The 20,439-nt window shown below is 38.4% G+C and overlaps 2 protein-coding genes across 3 annotated transcripts in view; both read right to left on the bottom strand.

Annotated features, from left to right (window-relative positions):
- The window catches only part of LOC124157211 (polyamine-transporting ATPase 13A3-like), a 57,060-nt gene extending 51,584 nt beyond the window's left edge, over nt 1-5,476 (bottom strand). Inside the window, exons 1-5 of one of the 2 annotated variants that reach the window (XM_046531756.1) lie at nt 5,279-5,476; nt 4,944-5,073; nt 4,580-4,821; nt 4,039-4,262; nt 67-271 (exon numbers count right to left, since the gene is read on the bottom strand). In XM_046531756.1, the coding sequence (XP_046387712.1) occupies nt 67-271; nt 4,039-4,262; nt 4,580-4,821; nt 4,944-4,968 (696 nt within the window). In that variant the 5' untranslated portion in view covers nt 4,969-5,073; nt 5,279-5,476. Of the gene's footprint in view, nt 1-66; nt 272-4,038; nt 4,263-4,579; nt 4,822-4,943 lie in introns of both variants that reach the window. The other variant, XM_046531757.1, reaches the window with a different exon arrangement.
- Nucleotides 5,477-9,543: 4,067 nt separating this feature from the next.
- LOC124157210 (ATP synthase subunit g, mitochondrial) lies at nt 9,544-15,678 on the bottom strand. The gene is made up of 3 exons (XM_046531755.1): nt 15,572-15,678; nt 14,280-14,440; nt 9,544-9,778 (listed from the first exon to the last, which is right to left on the bottom strand). The coding sequence occupies exons 1-3, from the start codon at nt 15,621-15,623 to the stop codon at nt 9,680-9,682; spliced, it is 312 nt and encodes a 103-aa protein (XP_046387711.1). The 5' UTR covers nt 15,624-15,678; the 3' UTR covers nt 9,544-9,679.
- Between the last annotated feature and the right edge of the window lie 4,761 nt (nt 15,679-20,439).

The raw sequence follows: 20,439 nt of genomic DNA, 5'->3' as shown, positions 1-20,439 counted from the left end.
GCAAAGTTTTTAAGGGAACAAAATATTGGAAAGATCTATATTACAAAAGTTAAATCAACTGCTTACCCTTCTAGTTTCCAACAGGGATACAATGAGAGAGAGTGATGATATGAAAATAACACAGCCAGCATAGTAATAATATTCATCGAGGGCCCATAGGGTGACGCTGCCAATTTGAAACAAATAAAAAGGATGGAAAATTTCCTCCAAAAATAGACGAGCATATGACTTTACTTCCACTTCAATTACATTTTCTCCAAACACATTTAACCTGTAAAGAGAAGAATTAACTCATGAAATTATTGAAAATTGAAAAACAAAGACATAACAATTATCTTTCCTTCCACATAATTAACGCAAATTATATTAAAAAAAGATGAAAATTCAGCAATAACCACAAATTGAAGTAGAAATTGCAATTTCCTGGCACTATTACCAGCAATGTAGTCAAGTCAAGGAACATCAAAAATGGTTGAATAGAGAAATAAAATCATGCATTCGCAAATTTATGCACAGCAGTATGACCTAGCCTCATGAATAACCCATAAAAACCCTTCCATCCATGGGAGCCACGTAATCCCCTTAAAGATGTCCCACTTTTAATATCTATAGTAACTGAAAAAGCATGACATCTGGCGAAACAACACACAAATACAAAATTAAACTAGATAACATAAGCAATAAAAGCATTCTCTTCATCTTTCCTGTAAGAATTGAAATTTATTAGGCAAAGACAAAGTAATAATTTCGACAAAATATTGTATTTTAATGAAAATGTTGAATTAAGTCATAAGTAACATAATATTTACCGCATAAATGCGTGTAAGAGATGCACCTTTTTTTCCCAGAAATTGCAGCCGAAAATGGGAGTGCGTGTCTTGCATGAATTTCTTATCTTCCCCCCTTCCCTGGTCGCAAGTCCAAGGGCAACTGAGTGGCCTTGGTTTTCAGAGTGAGTCAGTCATCTGAAACCCTAGATCAAAAACAAGCGGCAGGCAGGAGAGTTTCTCCCATAGTGATGTATTTTAACAATGCTTCTGTTTACTTTCCTCACTCCTTTGCATCACACCATCGCTTGGGTACCTCACAGGTGAACATGGAAAAGATCACGCAGAGTTTTCCCTGCAGAGGGCATGCTAAAATTACTGCCACAAGTGAATATTGTGTTGCATTTACAGTGCAAATAGTAATCGCATATCAAACTTACAGAAACGCAAAGTTTTGAAGGACAAAACCTGGCCAATACATCTGTCTTGCTTAGTAATTTCCATTATGCTAAGGGAATGATTTTTCAAAAATCATCTTCAGATGCCATTATGAGGATTATTGCAATTGAAAATTATATTGGTGGTAAAACCTGTGGTTTAAAACATTCAAACAAGTGAGAACATTGGACTAAATGGTGGATAAAAGAAATCAGAAATGCTTGTGAGTAAAGAGCACTGAAGGAGAGGTAAAGGGGAATAAGCGCCCTCCCTCCGTCCTTCAAGCAACGAGGCCACGGACAAAGGAGCAAGGGACAAACACATCTGATCTTGCATGTTACGTCATTGCCTTCAAAGTGAGGGCAATAACGCCAGCCCTCCGACCCAGCCCACCTGGAGATCAAGACTTAAATAGCTAGTACGGCGGAGGAATACTTACCCCTGGCAATCCAGGGGAAGTGGGTGCTGAGGCATAAGAATGCAGTTTGGAGTGAGAAGTACTCCACTTTGTCCTATCACATCTCTCTCTCCCTCCAACACCTCATCCTACTATGTCTTTCCCCTCCTTGAGTTCCAATGGCTTACCTCAACCAGCTATCATACCACTTGCCTATGTCTCCAACCCAGAAGATAGAGGAGGGGAAACCCGGCGGTACGCTGTTCTCCCCCAACCCCGGCTTGGATGACGAGACGTTTTCCAGAGGTTCCAGTCAACACAGGTGCCTACCGGGAGTTTTATACCGACGCAGCTAACTTGGACATCCCTGTATGCCCCCCACTCCTTTGCAAAATCCTCCCCTCCACTCTGACACTGCTCGGGAGTCGGCCAGCTCTCTTCCCTCACGGTGCTCGCAGCAAACACATCGGTCAACTGAGATAGTGATTTCTTAAAAATCATTTTTGGTGCTGGCAGGCAAACACAGCTTTGTACTTAGTTTTTGGTAAAATGTTTCTTATGAGATTATTGGTTATCATCATTGTTTTCTGTAATAATTTTATTTTGAATATTTCTACTTGTAATAAATTTTGATAGAAAATGACTCATAATTTTGTGAAAATTGTTTCTTTTACTGCTGATTATTCTTGTTTGTGGAGTCTTTCCCTCATCCAGCTAGTGACAGATGATTGGAGTTCCCTGTATCTGGGGCTTACATTACAAATGTGCAAGATTTAAAAGACGTAACGCCACACTTGTCTTGTTTGGATGCACTCATGCTACGCTCGTTTTTGCCAAAATTGTGGTGCTTAGACTTTGTTGATTATTAGTAGCCTTTTTGTAACTATGAAGCTCTGTATCAATCAATTAGAGCTTAAAAAACTTTATTGCTGTCAGATATGTATCGCGTTAGGTCTCATTCTTTTTTGAACCTTGTGCGCATCATAAATTGCTGAAAGCTATCAAGATATCTTCAGGCTCAGTACGTGTCTCACCTAGCATTTGGCCTCGAGAAACTGGGAGAATTGAAGCTGGTAGACCGAAAAAGGCCAGTCAGTAAGGATGGGGTAAGGATGAAACACGTTTTCATAGTTCCCATTTAACTTGACTAATTTCATTATAAAGCTTAGCATTGACCCCACCTACTCCAAGTACTTTGATCCCACTCTGACCAATTGGAGCGGTGCAGAAAAATCAATTACAATACTTCCCGAACATACCCTGTATTGGCCAACATCAATTTTCTTGTCTGTGAGGCAACACAATTGATGTTTTAGGGGAAGACCTATGCAGAGGCCATAATGTGACAGATATCCTTGATGTTTTTCCCCCCTACAGCAGGAACTTGAGGTGAGCACTAAGACCAAGGCCATTTTTCAGTAACAATAATGCCATCATTTAGTGTGACCATGAAGACTTCAAAAACTACACCTACCTTTCTCAATAAGAATGTCATAATCTGGAGTATTCTTTAGTCAATGACAGGTGTGGCAAGCCATTTCATGATTGAGTGTCAAAGTTTATGAAATCAAAATTTATACATCCTCTACTTGCAGGTCAACTTAACCCGTACTGGTCCTTCCAGCTTGGCATGCTGTAACAGTTACTCTGCATGTCACTTCGAGCATACATGTCACAGGTTTGTCACCCTTGGTCTTCGATAAAACTACACTGGTGCTACAAATGCCATCACACTAAACTGATTACACACAACATTTTACTTTGCTTCAAACCTGATTTTGGACCTTCATTGAACTTCAGCCTAGTATTTCACATAAATATTATAAACTGTGCACTGCGTTGATGAACTTTGGTTTCAAAATATTTCACGCAGTTACCAAAGGCAGAAATTGGAATACCTAAATCACAGCTAGGCCTACCACATTGAATCAAGGTAAAAAGCCCAAAATAAAAGAATGCGAGAACACATGTTCTAATAGATATAATTCTATTCCTTAAAATTAGTCTGATCATTTAACCCTTAATTTTTGGCTATGCATGGATACTTTCAAAGAATTAAAACGGCTAAAAAGAGCTGTAGCCATTTATTTTTGCCATCAGCTTTCTCTATTGGGTACCCAAATTCTGGAGTCACTTTGTATTAGGAAGTTGAACACAACATGTTAAGCATACTACCTAAACATATAGATAAAAGACAGCAACTATTGTGCTCCACTTGCTGATACACGGCTCCCAAGGCACAAATAAAGATAAACAAGAGTGACAATATTGAGAAGATGAACAGCGACTTTTCAGCATGTGGCCTATGACTTTACTCTAGGGAACTTAGAGTAATTGTTTGACTGCGCAAAATAATCATGAGGCAGACATATTGTCCGCTCGGTGAAGGCAAAACCAAGGTAAAAATGTATTAGACAGATAAAAATTTTAACTCACAGAGCTTCCTGCTCCTCAGAAGTATGACCGCGAGAATCATCAAGAAGTTCTGTAAGTGTCTTGGGTTCACCATTATCCCATTGAAATCCGTGAAGCTTTTGATAAAACTGAATTTCAGGTTTCCATACGTAGCGTACAAGGTGATACGAAAAATAACGAACTGGCACTCCAAGGTATTCATTATCATCATGTACTTTACAAGCCTCATATTGACCTCTGGAATCCTTGAAGATGAAAATGAAAAAATGTATAAGATGGAAAATGCACTTAAGTTTAAATAAGGTGGAAGAAGTGCACACAATCATACAATTGTCATTCATTAATGCAAGCTTGTACATTGAATTAGGGCATATATTTAATAACACTTGACAATTTATCATTACATAACCAAGTTTTGCATTAGAAGCTTAAAAAACATGTCATTTAAACAATTTCTTTACATAAGTTTGCATACTTATGCTACTTTATAGTTTGGGAAATTTCGATAAACATATATAGATAGACTTCAATTCTTACATAAGATTTAGCAAAGTAAAAATACCTTGACTAGCATGACATTGGCTTTGGATAAGGCACATCTTCTACATTGTGCATATACTTTCCACTGCTTGTACCAATGTGCTATGAGGAGGGGAATACCCAGTAATAAGATGGAGACAATGTAGTACAAAAACGTTCTGCAGCAACTGTACTTATAGCTATAACATTCCAATTTTCCACTTTCTCCAGAATCAATTACTTGAAAGTCATCTCCTTGTATTGGCTCGTAAGGTAGCCTACGGACTAAATAGAGATAATAAAGGTGAGCAATTGATGACCCTCTCCAGGTTTACAGAAGTTATGGGAGAATAATTCCTTAATAACAAAATATGATATTAAATGACAACCTTATTCAGCACACTTACTTGGAAGGGCAGCGCTGTCCAGCATTTTGAGTTTACCTTACAGACTGGTGTAACTCAATGCTGTTCATCATCCGAAGTTTTCAATAGAGGAAATTATCAAGTAACGTCCCACTTAAAGTCCATGCTATGTCTACAAAGATCATGGAATAAGATGATTTCATCATGGAGTAAATGGATTAAGTATCAAATTAGTGATAGAATGTCACTCTCTTGCAGACATCCTATTGTTTTCTTTGACAAATTAAGTGTTCACACACAGTGCTGCGAGTACCATAACAACATATAACAAGACACCCTTAATTTGATAAGAATGATAGACCCTGAGTGATAATCACCTGACTATGATTGAATATCTGAGATTCAACTTCTCATATTTTAAGAGCAAATTAGGCAAGCAGCCTATAGCAAATGACTTTACTTGCCATTTCTCCACAATAACGGCCAAAGCTTAAACCATACACTCCATTTATTGCAAACGTTACGAATGGTTACGAAACACAGTGGAATGCCGTGGAAATAACGGCAACAAAACAATGAACGCGAGAATCGGAACGTATGTCAACTGTTAAAGTACAGCGGCAAACACGATCATTTTGCCATAGTTTGATGACTTTTAAAATTTTATTGATAACTGCCTCCTCAGCACTCGTTTCTCATTGTAAGGTTTTATAGAGGTCTCCTTAGATAAAAAAATTCACGACTGCAGTAGTAAATATTTTAATTTGTGTCCCGTATCGTTTCAATACGGATGAGTTCACCGCGTTTGTTCAAGTGAATACTTCGGTTGCACATTGATTAATTTTTTACCGCGTCAGTTTCTCGCGAGAGGAGTCTTCTACCCAGCGGTTGAAATTTGTTTTTGCCCATATGTTACTATTAACACGTGGGAAATCTAAGGATCACTCGCAGATAAACTTTAATTTGACATGCTTTGCGTCATAACCGCTGTTGCTTGGCCTTTATAGCGTTTTTCCTATGGTTGTGACATTTCCCTAGACGGCAAGCACGTGTGATAGATCGTGCGCGCACGTGGCGTACAGTTAACTCTTCATTTTTCTGAAAGTGTTGTCTAATGTAAGCGTTCCGTGCCAGTGATTTGAGAGGTGGTATATAGCTTCATCCAAGATCGGTCTGCCCAGCTCGGCTATGACAGCTATTACTGATGCCCCCGACCCGATGGAGCTGAGGAAGAAGGACCATCAACCTCAAAACTCCAACTTCATGGAAGAGACGGTCTCAAAATGACCTATAGATTTCCTTACCCATTCCTAGTTTGTGGTAATATCTGTTACAGCAAGTGACTGTCTAGTTCAAGAATTGACAGCCCATAAGAAATGGTTGAATTGTTTGCTAGACAGCAGAAAGAAGGGACATTTTTGTACTCCTGAAAGTACAACTATTTGACCAATATTCTTGGAATGAAAATATATTTTTAATGTAGCCAGAAACAGGTGCATAGATAGGTGGACAGAATGTCTGGAACCCCCAGACCCATAAATTGTAATGAAAAAAAAATGTTTAGGCAGACCTAACACTTCACCAACAGTTGAAGCCCTTCAGAAAACATATCCGTATGATTACAACAGATTCCAAGATCCAGCCATGGCAGTTATAGCCTCAATAAATTCCAAAACATCTTGCTAAGTAGCAACCATAATATAATTCTTATCAATGACTCCCATCGCTGAAACGGGATATATCATGGATGGATCGATTCCTGCAACTCTAATGACTCAGATTCAGTAACTTCTTTCATCTAGGTAACCATTTAAATACATTAATAATTGGAAGGAAGGGATTCAATCACGTTGAGAAAATCTTCATACAAAAATCTGAAGTCTAAACTGAAGTTCAATCCCACTGCTATTATCAGGCACAATCCATCAACACCGCCATGTTCCTTGGTTCCTCCACTACCACTCTCAACTGCCACGAAGCATTTTCAACCGCACCTTGTTCGGATAGCAGCCGTTTCGGAGCTTAGCCTAACGTCTCCGTCCAGAAGTGAAATGCCAACTGTCATATGATTATTGACTGGGAAAAAGGTGGCAACTGTCAACATTAATAGCCTATTGGTAGAAGTTTACAGTGAAAAATGTCTGGATGTTATTAACATTTGTAAGTGGTGCCACAAGATCTATTCTGGCTGCACAAACATCCAATGCCATGTGGGTGCCCAAACAGCTCAGCGAAGACCACCAGAGGCAGCACGTGGAATATGCAGGAGAAGTTGTGCACCATTTAGAAGAGGAAGGAGATGATTTTTTAAAGTCTATCATCCAGTGATTTCCACATGTTGCTCGACCTGAAGAAACAAACACCTGGGAGGGATGAAGTTTGCAACTGAGGACAAGGTGTAAGAGAAGGTCAATCTTTGCAACGAAATGAGGACGGTATTCAAAAGTTTATGGTGTGGACAAGGGAAGTTATCAAGTGCCAGTGTGACTACATCGAAAAATAACTGAAGCCATGGCCTTTCCAACAATGTATCCAAAAATGCAAATAAATTTCATATTTAATGGCAAAAATTTAGAGACCTTACTTTTAAGTTTACCCTTGTACAGCATGAACAATGGTAAACTTAAATGGTAAATGGTAAACAGCAATTAGCAAATCCATTGATTTTTATTAGAAACCTGATGAATGGGTTTAGCCAATGCTAAGTGCTGGGTAAATGCTTAAATATTTTTAATTAGCCGGCCACCCGTCGTTACCTGGGAAGGATAATACCCACAAGAAGAGAAACTTAGAACTTGGAATTCATGGTCATATTGACCTTTCAATGGGAAAATATGAAAGAATGTATGAGGAAACATGATTTGTTGGACTGTACGCTTAAAAAGACAGCAGGTATTTCGTGGGCCATTTATCTGTGAATGCTGAAGTTGCGAGAAATGGCAGTATTGGAGCTGGAAGTCGCCAAATCGGCCTTCACCTCGAACAAAGATAGACATGGCAGAGTGAATGAGGACGTTATCAGAAGGTGGGAGAGTAAGCAGGGAAGGTGGGGAATGGGTGCTACGTGGTGATGAGTGCACTTGCATAGTTCGATAATACCAAAACAAATCAAAGGATGCATCAGAAAGTTGCCATATGGGCTACGAGAGCATGAGATGTACCTATGTACTGACTTTGGCCGCATTAAATAAATTCATAGAGAAGGAAAGAAAGGGATAGGAACATATAATGGGAAAAGGACGAGGATATATGTATATTCTCTCTTTCAACTATTGTGTGTGTTTCTTTCCTTTCATTCTTGTGTCCATGTCCATTTCCTCTATTTAAACCTTATTAACTTCTTAAATAAAAATTTTTCAAAAGTAGCAAAAATCATTGCCCTAAAGAAATTATGAGGGGAGATATAAGAAATTATGCAATTCTCTTAAAATGAATTTGTGGAAATTAAGGAAATTGAACCACCCAAAAGTATAGTTTTCATGAAATGGTCTAGTGATAATTGGTTTGAGACAATGACATCCATCAACAATTCTGTATCCAAAACTGAGAGCCCAATAGTCATCTGTTCAATGGCTGAGGGGTGATCAACAGAAAATTTGTATGAACTTTCTTCCATAATAGTGAAAGTTAAAAAAACAAATTATCTCTGAGACAATAAACATAGATAATTTACATAATATAAAATCGCTTCATTACCATGAAATAAACAAATTTTCTGATGATTTACCACCTGATGTCATGATGACCCCATTAAACATATTAGTGCGAAGTGCATGACAGAGGTGGATTAAATTGAGGCAGTGAGTGTGCCCCCTTCCCTCCATCCTGTTATATCTGGCAAAATTGAAAATATAGTAATTTTTAACGTGGTTCTCCAACGTCAGTTTTTATTTCACCAGTTTAACAATGCTTAAAAATAATTGGTGGATATCTAAAAGCCATTTGACTACAAATGTACATCAGACCTCATACGCATTATTGCTCTGGGGTATTGGATACCATCAAGGTGCAAGGTCCCTCTCCCCAAAACAATGACCTTAATCAGCCCCTGCTGCACGAGGGAAATAAAATCAGGAATACAGCAGATGTATAGGGCCAATAGTTAGTGTTGTGAAAAAATGGAGGCATTTGTTAGGTGTTAAGGACCTACATAACATGAGGTAGGACTGCATATGAAGATAATTCCCTTTCAATGAAACCATTTTCGTACCTAAAATACCCCAGTCAGCACTGCCACACACAGATTTTAAAAATTTTATGTAAAGAGAAAGTTCTTAATGGATATTATTTTAGTCAAACACCATCGAAGAGCCAACGTTAGATCTTTACACTGTCACCAAAATTAGCATCTCAGTGAAAATTTTACACACAGAAAACATCTGCCTCGACCATGGATTGCAACAATACACAATCACTTAAATTTCTGATTGAGTTTTTAACCCATTAAGGAGAAAAACAGAGACCACTTTTAAGTACTACGTCCAAAAAGTCCATAGAACTGAAACTGTTAGGGATATCAATATTTTCTTTAAAAATACTAATTAATTGTTCCTCCACCCACTCATAAAACTTTTCATTAAAAAATTTCCCATCATCACTGTCACCTACATATATCTATATGAATTCAGGATAAGCAACACAATTTCAATGATTTTATGATTTAATTTTACCACAGGCATTATATACATACTAAAAATCCATAATGACAACAAAATTTGTCAAAAGATCTGCTGGATACTACAGCTTAACAGAGGATTTTGGACATTGAAAGTTTCGATTTATACTTTATAAGCAACTATGCTTCTCTTCCCAATACATTCTCCCACGAAGAACCAGAAGCAGACTTCAGCTGTGACCAAGGTATTCAGCCACGCATCCTGCAAGTAAAGCACAAATTTGAAAAAATTACATTCTAAGTCTGCTGATCTGAAAAAAAAAAACAATTTCCCCAACTTTTAAACTAGGCATCATTAGATGCATTCAAAATTGATAATAATAGGGATATAATGGTACGAACTTGGGCAAGCAGGGGAGGGATGAGACAGGAAGGTTACAAACGGATTCAAATGCCACACAATGTTTGGGACATATGGTCTTAACCCTTTCGAGACAGTGGAGTTTTTGCCTTACCATGACTGCTGTACTGAGCCCAAAGGGTCTCTTCCGTCCCCTATATACGGAGCATTTTTGCAGGATATTCATTAAGAAGAGTGTTACTGATAATCACGCATTCTCAGCACCAACCTTTATTGACCCTTCCTAGCGGGGACTCCACATTATCTCCGACTCCAACGGTAGTTGGGCCCCCACCTTTTGGGGTTTATAACCTTACCAGTGGCATTTGTTCACGGTAAATCTTGCTTTGTTTATATGAATTAGCTATATGGATAATTGTTGCTTGCACGTAAATCGTAGACTTCGAATTGAATTCCTCATTTTACTCTGAGAAGTGTCAAATTTTGAACGAAGCTCTACCATCAATATTAATGCATTTAAAGCAGCAACAATTTCCATGTTGATGTTTATACCGAAATCGAGATATAAGTTAAAATTTATCGTAGAATTTCAATTAAAAATTGTAAACACTGCTCAAAAGACAAAGAATTCAATTATTAGTTTATATTTTTTGAGAAAGGAACAAATATTTATTTTGAAAACTGACAATGAACAATTGAATGACTGCGGTCCCTTACCACATGGAAGGGTAATATGAGACGAGGGGTCCAGGTATCTGCTCCTAGATTTCGAGGGTACGGCCTGAGTACCACTTTGTTGGGTCCCGAAACTAAGACTTTGCGAACCCAAACACTGTTGAATAATATTTATAAATAATGTAGGCCATATCCAAATGAAGTAATAGCAGCTCACCCATCCTATTCATAGAATATTTCTAGAAAACTACTTCCCCTTTTCTTCCCTAAAAGTTCTGATTTTGCAGGTATAGAATTGAAAGAAATAAATCGAAGGAGTCGGATATTTCATCAATGAAACTTACTACATAGTGAAAGCAATAAAAATATGTATGTATTTTATTTATTTAATTAATCAAAAACTGCTGATATGGCCTTTGCATTGAATAGAAAACTTCCAGTTGGAAATATTCTAAACGCTCATTACTTCATCATTGAATGAAGCTTTGTTTATATTCAAGGGTAGGTATCAGCATGGCTTCTCATTAAACAAGGAAGAAAGATATTGACTATTCACAGTGCATATATTTAGAATTAAACAGCATTCAATACATCTCTTACCTAATACCTAAAACTAATTATTTTGTATTAATTAATAGGACATTGTAAACAGCTGTGAGATAATTCTATCATAGTTTAGGTTATAATGGTTTATTATTGCTGCCAAAGAAAATTAAAAGGGAATAGTAAATGCATAAGTTTAACCCATTTATGCCGAAGGTTTGAAAAATGCGAATTTTACCCTGATTTTTACGTATTGTAGATTAAAATACATATCAAAACAAGATCCGAAAGAAAAAACAATCTATCTCTTGCCAATTATTAATTACGAGGTGTTCCAAAAATGGAACACTAGGCAAATCCACTACTATGACGTACTCATTGATAACATGCAAAAATTTGATTCATACTTTTACTAACTCACTATTAAGAATGATATCCAGGTGAACACTTAACATACAAGGGTACATTGCCATTTTTACATTGAAAAGTGGTATTTTTTGACATTTGACACAGCGAGTTTGATTTCCCTGCTTTACATTCTAATGATTCATGAGGTCATGACGTGAGTCAAGTTTACGATTCATAGATTGCCTCACTTTCTCACCAGGCTCAGCAGTATTACCTCTCTCTCTATGTAGTGACAGGCCACATGAAATTCAAGAAGGTCCTTTGGCTTCACATCGTTCATTTTATGCAATTTGCCAAGTATTTTGTAAAGCCAGCTCAAAGCAGAATAACCGGAGGGCTCGAGTACCATTTATTTCCATGGATTGATGCTTGATACTTGTCAATATTTTCATCAGCTCGGTCTACTGCTCCAATTTACTGATTATAGACCTTAATTACATTTGGCTGAGTAACTTGTATCTTTTTTTCCTGCTTTTGAAAATAACGATTGACTGGTGCAAAGGATTGACATCGGTACCAGAAGATGTAACAGTCACAACACTTGTATCATTCCATCCACAAACAATATTGCCTTTTCCATCAATTTGGAAATCAAATGTGCCCCTATCTTTTTTATTTAAGGTAGCATCAGATAGTAAATGAAGTTTGTCTACGCGATCTTTTCTCGCTATGCCTGTTGCTTGGTGGCCCATTGAATGAAGTTTATCAAGGAGTGCAATGCTTGTGAACAAGTTGTCGAACACAAAATCGTATTTACCAGGATGCTCAATTGTGAGTGCCCTAGTGAATTGCAAAACAACTGGAGCACCTACACCATATTATTGGTTTTGAGTGTTCGGGTTTTTTCCTTGATAAGGCTGAAACCAGCAAATGTAGCCAAGACGCGTTGGACCACACCAGAATTTATACCCAAAATAGGCTTACCCCGAATGAACTGTTTGCACCCGTCTTGACCGAATTAGGGAATCATGGCCTCGTCAAAGCTAAAGTATATTTAATTCATTTGGTACAAATTTCATACATCCGTCATTCATACGCTCAATCAGAGGTCGCCGCATGGAAAATTTGTCCATGTGGTTCAAGTTAGAATTGTCAGCAAAATGCAAATTTGAAAATATTGTTTCCAGTCGGTTACATCTCATTGCATCACTTACTAGAGAATTATGCCAATCTGGTCTTTGCTCCCAAAACATACGTCGTGTCCGAACAATGACGTAACCACTGAGGAAAATTATTCCCAAAAAACACCGACAGTCAGTTCAAGGTTCACTTCAATATCCAGAAAGAGTTCCAAATATTCTGTAGGGGTTTTCATTTTCGTGATTTGTTTTTCTGAAACTCTACCTCCTACTGGCTGGGCAGTCAGATCGGCTTTCTTCCATTTGTGCATAACGTTGGTTACCTTTTCTCTTTGAGTAAGAAGAGGTTGATGCGAAACAGAAGCCGAGCACTGTCATTTTCAGTAGTATCACTATCCGATATCAGCAAAAGGTCAGCATGGTCAAAGTTCTCTTCAGAAGAACCATTAATGAGATGAGCAGAAGCGTGCAGCAATTAACTGGGAAGATTATTAATTGTTCCAAATCTAATTGCTTACTTTATTCAAAATTAACGTGAATATTTCAGTGCGCCTGAATGCACACATAATAGTAGTGGATTTGCCTAGTGTTCCAAAAATGGAACACCGTTAAATAAAAGCTTATAACTAAAACAAAATATGTTGTTTCAAAACTTTCTTCATTAGGCACTATAGGTTCACTATTACTTAACATGCAGGGAAAAATTTACAACATTTGGGCGTAATGGCAGATAGTTATTAATATAACATTAGAGATGGTCTCAGAAAAACCGTCATGAAAAAAAAAGACTGATATTTCTGAACACACTGGCTGCGACGGGTTGGCAAAACTGACTAAATCTTTGTGCCCCATAATACGATATATCTTTTTAAAGAGGTACAGACAGAAAAACGGTGGCATATTGGTGTACAATTAGTCGTAGTAATTAAATTAAAAAGTCGCGTCAGGTGTTCCAAAAATGGAACACTAGGCATAAATGGGCTAATATGCGCATCTGCCAACTGCTGACCCATTAACCGCACACATGTCCTTAATTTAAGCTCTTAACTGACTGATAGCATACTACATATTTTGAAATGGTACAGCAAGACAAAGTATTACTGTCCAGCTTATTAATGCTGTTTCAACAAAAATTACTTATGCGAAGTTCTTGAGGTTTAGGTAAAAAATAACTTGCCTGGCCAGTGTTTCACCTTGTAAGTGAAGTGAAAAGTTGGCCTCAGAAGTGTTTTTTAATTTTGACTATAACCTCAAGAACTTCACAAAAGGATTAAGAAAAAAGAGGCAGTAAAAACATGAAGCATTCAAAAAACAAGCCATGAATTCTGCTTGCAAATAAAAATAGCACAAGGAGAGATTTGGTAATAATGCCATATTTCAGATAAATGAATCCTGTTAAGCCCTCATTTTCTACCCCGCCTTCCTCATTTTATGGGAGGTAGAATTAGCAAATCTACTTCAATCCTATTCCTGAATGACAAGTGCATGGATCTTTGAATACATCAGGATCAGTTATTCACACAGTTAAACATCGCAATTACAAAAATGAATGAATTGCATGTGTGTTACTCATGTTCCGATTCCGGCATTGTAAAATGAATGTGATACAATATTGATGGCTGACAGATAAATAGTATGATTTGCTAGTTATTTTGAACCATACAAAATACACTACTCAAACTATAAATATGCCTTACCCGGACTGTAAGTTGCTTCCACTTTCCTGTTCTGAAACCGGACATAAGCCTTTGGATTCCTGAGCGAATTTGAGGAATATCTGCTGGGGTAGGTGGTGTAAGTTCAACTTTTGCGTACTTCAAGAAGGTCTGGAATTTTGGCTGCGCATCGTCCATGAGGGCTACAAAAATAATGAAGATATTATGATAATTTACGAACGGATTAAAATTAAAGAAATTTCAAACGCAAATATAATGTTGCAGAAAGGTTTCTCGGGTTTTCCACCGGTTGATATCGTCCATGTCTCCCGACGTATCGATCCGCGACTTGCTGATCATCCTCAGGGGATCTTCCGAAGATCCCCTGAGGATGATCAGCAAGTCGCTGCTCGAAACGTCGGGAGACATGTACGGCATCAACCGGTGGAAAACCCGAGAAACCTTTCTGCAACTGATACGCCGGGAAAACCTGAGATCATAAATATAATGTTGGTAAGAACAATTACAAGCAGATTACTCCTGGAATACATATGAACTAGCTGATAGTCAATATACATCACATTAGATTTTATCAACTCCAGGCTTACATGGTAGAGACTGACCACTGATAAGAGAGATGTTACTAACTAGAACAAGACGCGATTTATTTCCAAATCAACAGTTTTACGAGGAAATAGTCCATTACACCATTCAAATTTCCATCAGAAGAACCTCGAAAAGACTTAATTACAACACTGAAACAGGTATAAGTCTGGAAATATGACAACAATGAAGCAGGTTGGTAGAACATGTCATACGAAAAAATTATACCCCTTACAGCAAAGTGTACCTTTCACACGCATTTCACAGCTGTTTCAGACAGCGGTAGACAAATTCAACAGGCCATTCACATTGCAATAATTCCACTATGAGCGGAGGGTTATAACCCCCATACAACCAGAATACTCAGCTTCACTACTGGCTTAAGGACTACATCAATCAGCCCCAAATGCAACATTATTACAGAACATGCAAAAACTAATCAGTTACTCGTAATATATGGGTCAAATCACCCGTGGAGGACGGCCAATGTCATTCTTCGGAAATACATCTCCCAGAACATACAAAATTATGAAAATAGTCAGCACAGACTTTAGAAAGACAATAAATCCATTGAACCCCGAGAAAATAAGGTATGAACTTGGCCGTGAACAATGAAAATGGCTATACGTGTAGAGAACATTTCAAAACCAAGGACCCCACAATTACGGTCTACAACAAGTATTTGACAAATAAATACGATTATTTATACGGCTCAAGAGTTTTAAAGGTACCTTTGATCATCACCGGCCCCTTGGTGGACAAATTCTGGATTGCCTTCGCCATTTTCACCAGACAATTGAAGACAGAGAAATTGTGGAATTCTGGGACTTGCCGTGTGATCCGGCATTGCCAAGTTGCACCGATTCGTAGATTACATTGTTGCCGTTTTTGGAGGCTAATTTGAACGAGAAAAGACAGAAACATTACAAATGGATGGTACCTACTCAAAAATATGAAAAGAGTCATAGCTCTATATTTAAAGGGAAATTATTACTGGTAAAGAGCTCTATAAAAACAGAAGAAGATGAGGTGAGGTGAGGAAGAAGACAGCATAAACTGACAAATGAGGTTAAGACAGTATGTACTAAGAAAATAAATGGCTTTAGGCACAGAAAATTAATAAATAGAACCATATAGCGCGGCCTACTCGTACCTTCACTGTCATCTTGAATGTTACGGTTATCAGTATGAAGTCCTTGTACCTGATTATCTTCTTATCATGGATTCTGACCCTGTATGTGTCTGTCTTCAATTTGACTATGATGTGGGTGAGGACAGTGGCGCAGCGATGGGGGGTTTTGGGGGTTAAACCCCCCCCCCCAGAGCTCAGAGAAATATTTAAATGTAATCCATTTTACTTAATATGAATTACATTTAAATAGATTGATATTACTAATAGAATAGTGTAAGAATTAATAAAATGTCCCTCAGAAAGCCATATAAAAGTCACCATTATGAACCATTTATCTTAAATATCCGCAATTTATAAATCTCGCACCTACCGCTTATCCTGGTGGGTATTCCATACCCCCACACACACCGGTATTAGTTGCACCTAAACCCCCTCCAGCCTCCTGGCTGCACCCCTGTTTGGGCAAGATGCTGTATTTTTGTTATGGGTCGCCATTGTTTTCATTGTATTTAGTTCTTGAAGGAAATTTTCCTCTGCTATAAGAATATTCAGTAGCCTGTGTATCGTTGATGTGAAGCTGGAAAGTTTGTGTGTTGTGGGATGCTGAGAATCTGTGAGAATCACTTTGTTGGTGCATGTGGGCTTTCTGGATATTGAGAAATGATGTTGATGAAAAAATGTTTTGACCCCACCCTTTTCATTGATACTACTATCATCCTTTTCAGATTCAACAGTGAAGTTGATGTCGCTGTTTAAAAATCTAAGAGGTAGAGAAGGTGTTCAGTTGTCTTTCTGTTCCTCCCCACTGGTTTAGGGTGCTGCCTGTATATCTATGCCAGCATATTAAGTTGTTTGTTTAGGGTTTGATTTGAGCAGAAGATTCTCTAAGTTATCTGTGAAAATGGAAAAAAAATTAAACAATTTTTCTACTATATACATACAATGATTCTCGTGGTATCTTCAGGTTAGAGGTAATATGTACTCTGAATTTATTTCACACAGTAGTAAATTCAACGCAGAATAGCACCTTCGGCCTGCAGATGCCAGGGGGATCACTGTCAGAGTCCAACTTCCATTTGCTTAATAATTATTTCAATCTACATGCTTCATCATGTGCCATTTAGTCTATGCCAACTTTTTGGTGATGTAGAATGATTAAATTGGTTTTTATTTTATTTTTTAACTGAATATTATTTGGATTTTTATTAAAATCATTAATATACTAAAATGAACACCTTTTTAACATTACCTACTAAACTCCTTACACTGTAAAATCAACTTCATCATTGCATTGGAAAACGATAATAGTATGTATCACTTTCCTGGATTATCAATTACAAGGGTAGGGTTGAAAAATCATTTCTCACTGTACAGAAAGACCATATTTGCGCCAGCATTGTGATTTCCGTGAATTCTCATTAACCAGTTAAAAATGAAAATTTCAGTCAAGACGGAAGATAAAGGGAAACTCATAGCAAGCTCTTCTGGAAGTTTAAAAATTCTGTAGTTAAACCAGAAAAAATTTTTGTTCCATTCAGAGGTTCATTAGTGCATAAATATATTGTGATGGCTCCAGTAGGGGATGGTCGCGTAGTGGTTTTGCGTACATAAGGTGATCTTATCATGTGTATAGCATCACAGTGTATGGTGCGGTGTATGCGGCGTCGTTGTGAACTATGCCAGCTTTTTATTGATGTAGAGTGATGAAATTGATTGAAGTGAAGGGTTGGCTTGAGGATACCTCAGCACCTGAGCAGCAGTCAGTGATGACATCTGGGCATTGCTGGCCGCAACTTCGAAAGAATTCTTCATTTTTCTCGGTCAGAGAGAAAAGATTGCACATACTTCCATCAATATTCCTGCTTCAAAGGATATTTTTGGGTAGATCTTAGTATAATTCAATCCTCATTTTCGTGTTGTAGGAATGAGAGGAACACTTTTGTTGCTATAAAAGGGCATTATAATTTATGTAAGATAACTTAAAAATGGAAATTGTAAGCAGAACTTAAAGAGTTTAGATGGTATGCCAAATCTCTCTAATTATTGGTGTGCCCCCAACTAATGGAAGAACATTTACTTCAAGGTTTTTATGGAGGTGACACATGCGGACCAATTCATGGAATTCTGGTGCATCCCCAATTTTTTTTCCATTACAAACATATGTACATATTGTGACATACCGACCTTATGTCACGTATTTTCTCTCGTTATGTAATGACCCGAGTAGGGGATGATCACATATGTGTGGATGAGCGTGGGTATGTCTGAGTGTGTGCGTAATAGTGTGTCATGCCCCGGGCATGAGGTACATGGGACTCACAAATGTTCAATGTTTGGTCAGCTCGGACCGGTGGTTGCCCCACCCAACAGTGAGGCCCAAGTGTAACCCCTCCTGTCCCAAAAGACCCATCCCCTGTGTATCATCCCCCTCCAATATTACTATAAAGCGGCGGACGGAGAGAGCCTCCTGGCGAGAAATACTAGTTTGGTCGACGGGCGAGAAACGCTATCCTGATCGAGGCAGAAAGGGATTGATGACGTGCCAGATTGGTCGTCATTTTTCTGGGTGTACCCAAAGAGTGCTGTTAGCGGGACGAGATTGTCTACGGAGGTAGCCAGCAGCGGAGAGCAAGATTGCAGACGAGCGACAGGCAGGACCAACGCCCAGAGGTCGGGAGGAAGACAGCCCCCGATCCCACGGACATTTGGGGTCCAACGTGTCGCATCATCGACGGCTCCTACTGCTCAAGGCTCCGACGAAACCGTAAGAACGTCGCAGTCAGCGATCCGTCCCCGTGCTCGTTCGCCCAGACCCGATTTAATCCCCAAACTGTGTAGCCAAAATAATTGGGTTCTTTCTCTCTATCCCGGCGCGCCGTATGTAATCACCAAACTGTTGACTCCTTGTCAGAAATCTGATTCAGTGTTACCACGAGAGCAGCCTAAAAACTTAATTTGGGCAAATTGTAAACTCGGCCCACGAATTCTACCAATCACAAATTGTTGCTTTTTTGTATTTCTTTTGGAGGGGGGGCAATTGAACCATATCATCTTGTGCACTTTTCGTTCACCTCATTCTCATCAGGGTATTTAATTTCAATAAGTGTGTGTGTATGCTATGTCTGAAGTGGAAAATATATTTTTTTTATGTTTCAAAGTACTCAATAATCGTTCGATCATTCCGTACTCGGGACCATTGATGCCCTCCCCACCCAGTAAAATAGGTGGCGTTTTCATGTTCCGCCACAATATGTATATGGTATTATATTCATGCAATATTAATATAAACAGCATTGTTTCCTTATGCAGGCCTGATTGGATGGGTATGTCACCCATCGATTCTGGGCTACCTTGGAAACCACATCCACCCTACTTAACCACTCAATATTTTTTTCAAGCAAATAATTTTAAAAACTAATAAAGTGCTCTCACAATTTTCTTAAAATATTGGTTTCATTCACCTTTTCTGTGCTAAAATGTTACAACTCGAACAACCATAGCTAGCCCCTTTTGTTTTGATTTTGGGTACGCCCCTGTTGACATCCACTACTGTCAATTACAATCCTGTCTACCCTCCTCCAAGGGTGCTTAATCACACCCATTCATGCACTTTGACATCCTCCCCCATCAATTTGTATTCCCACTTCTGGCATTTCCATATGCATCCATGACTTGTCCAATATCACCCATAATCATTCCACTACTGTCCACTCCTTGGGTTAAGTTGATTAAGATAGAAATATTTATGATATAATAAGAGTTCGAAATCAAGGAATTTGATGGAGCTGCTATGGATGCATTCACCTTACTTCAAATAAAGAAAGCAGAGCGGAGCAGACCATATCATGGTCGAAGCAAGCTGCAAGATGTAGTCTTTGGTTTAACCCCTCCAAGAGAACCCCTCAGAAATTAATTTTCTCCTCTGAATAAATACCCAAAAAATTATTCCTGGATACAGCTAAGGCCCACATTTATCATATAGGTACTGACCAATGGACAAAACTTTATCAACCTGCAAGTGGTGGATTGAGGGGGGGAGAGCTGCCTCCCCTGTAATTTCTGGAAGAATTGAAAAGATGGTAAGCTGTGAAGTGGCTCTCCAATGGAAGTTTTTCTTCACCAACTTGTAAAACAATGTTTAAAAATGATCTATTAATATCTAAAAGCCACTTGTCTTCCCAACATTATAGCAGACAAATTATCGCTGAGAGGTATTGCATATCACCAAGGTGCCACAACTGCCTCTCCCAAAACAACGACCGTAATCTGCCCCTGTAATCTGCAGGATGCAGCAACTGTCTTTTCTATTCAAAAGGAGCACTTCTCCCATGGTGATTTTCCCCTGGAGCTTTTTCCATGATTCTATATGGTCCTCCATGCCCTCAGTGGCGGATACAGAAAACACTCAAGGGGGGGGGCGCAAAAGATATATTGAATTGCCTTTACTTTTATCGTGATAAAAAATAA

Source organism: Ischnura elegans, chromosome 4 (assembly GCF_921293095.1).
Source record: "Ischnura elegans chromosome 4, ioIscEleg1.1, whole genome shotgun sequence".
NCBI classification, from domain to species: Eukaryota; Metazoa; Arthropoda; class Insecta; order Odonata; family Coenagrionidae; genus Ischnura; species Ischnura elegans.
The sequence above is the reverse complement of the archived record's forward strand: the minus strand, read 5'-3'. Positions and strand labels throughout refer to the sequence as shown.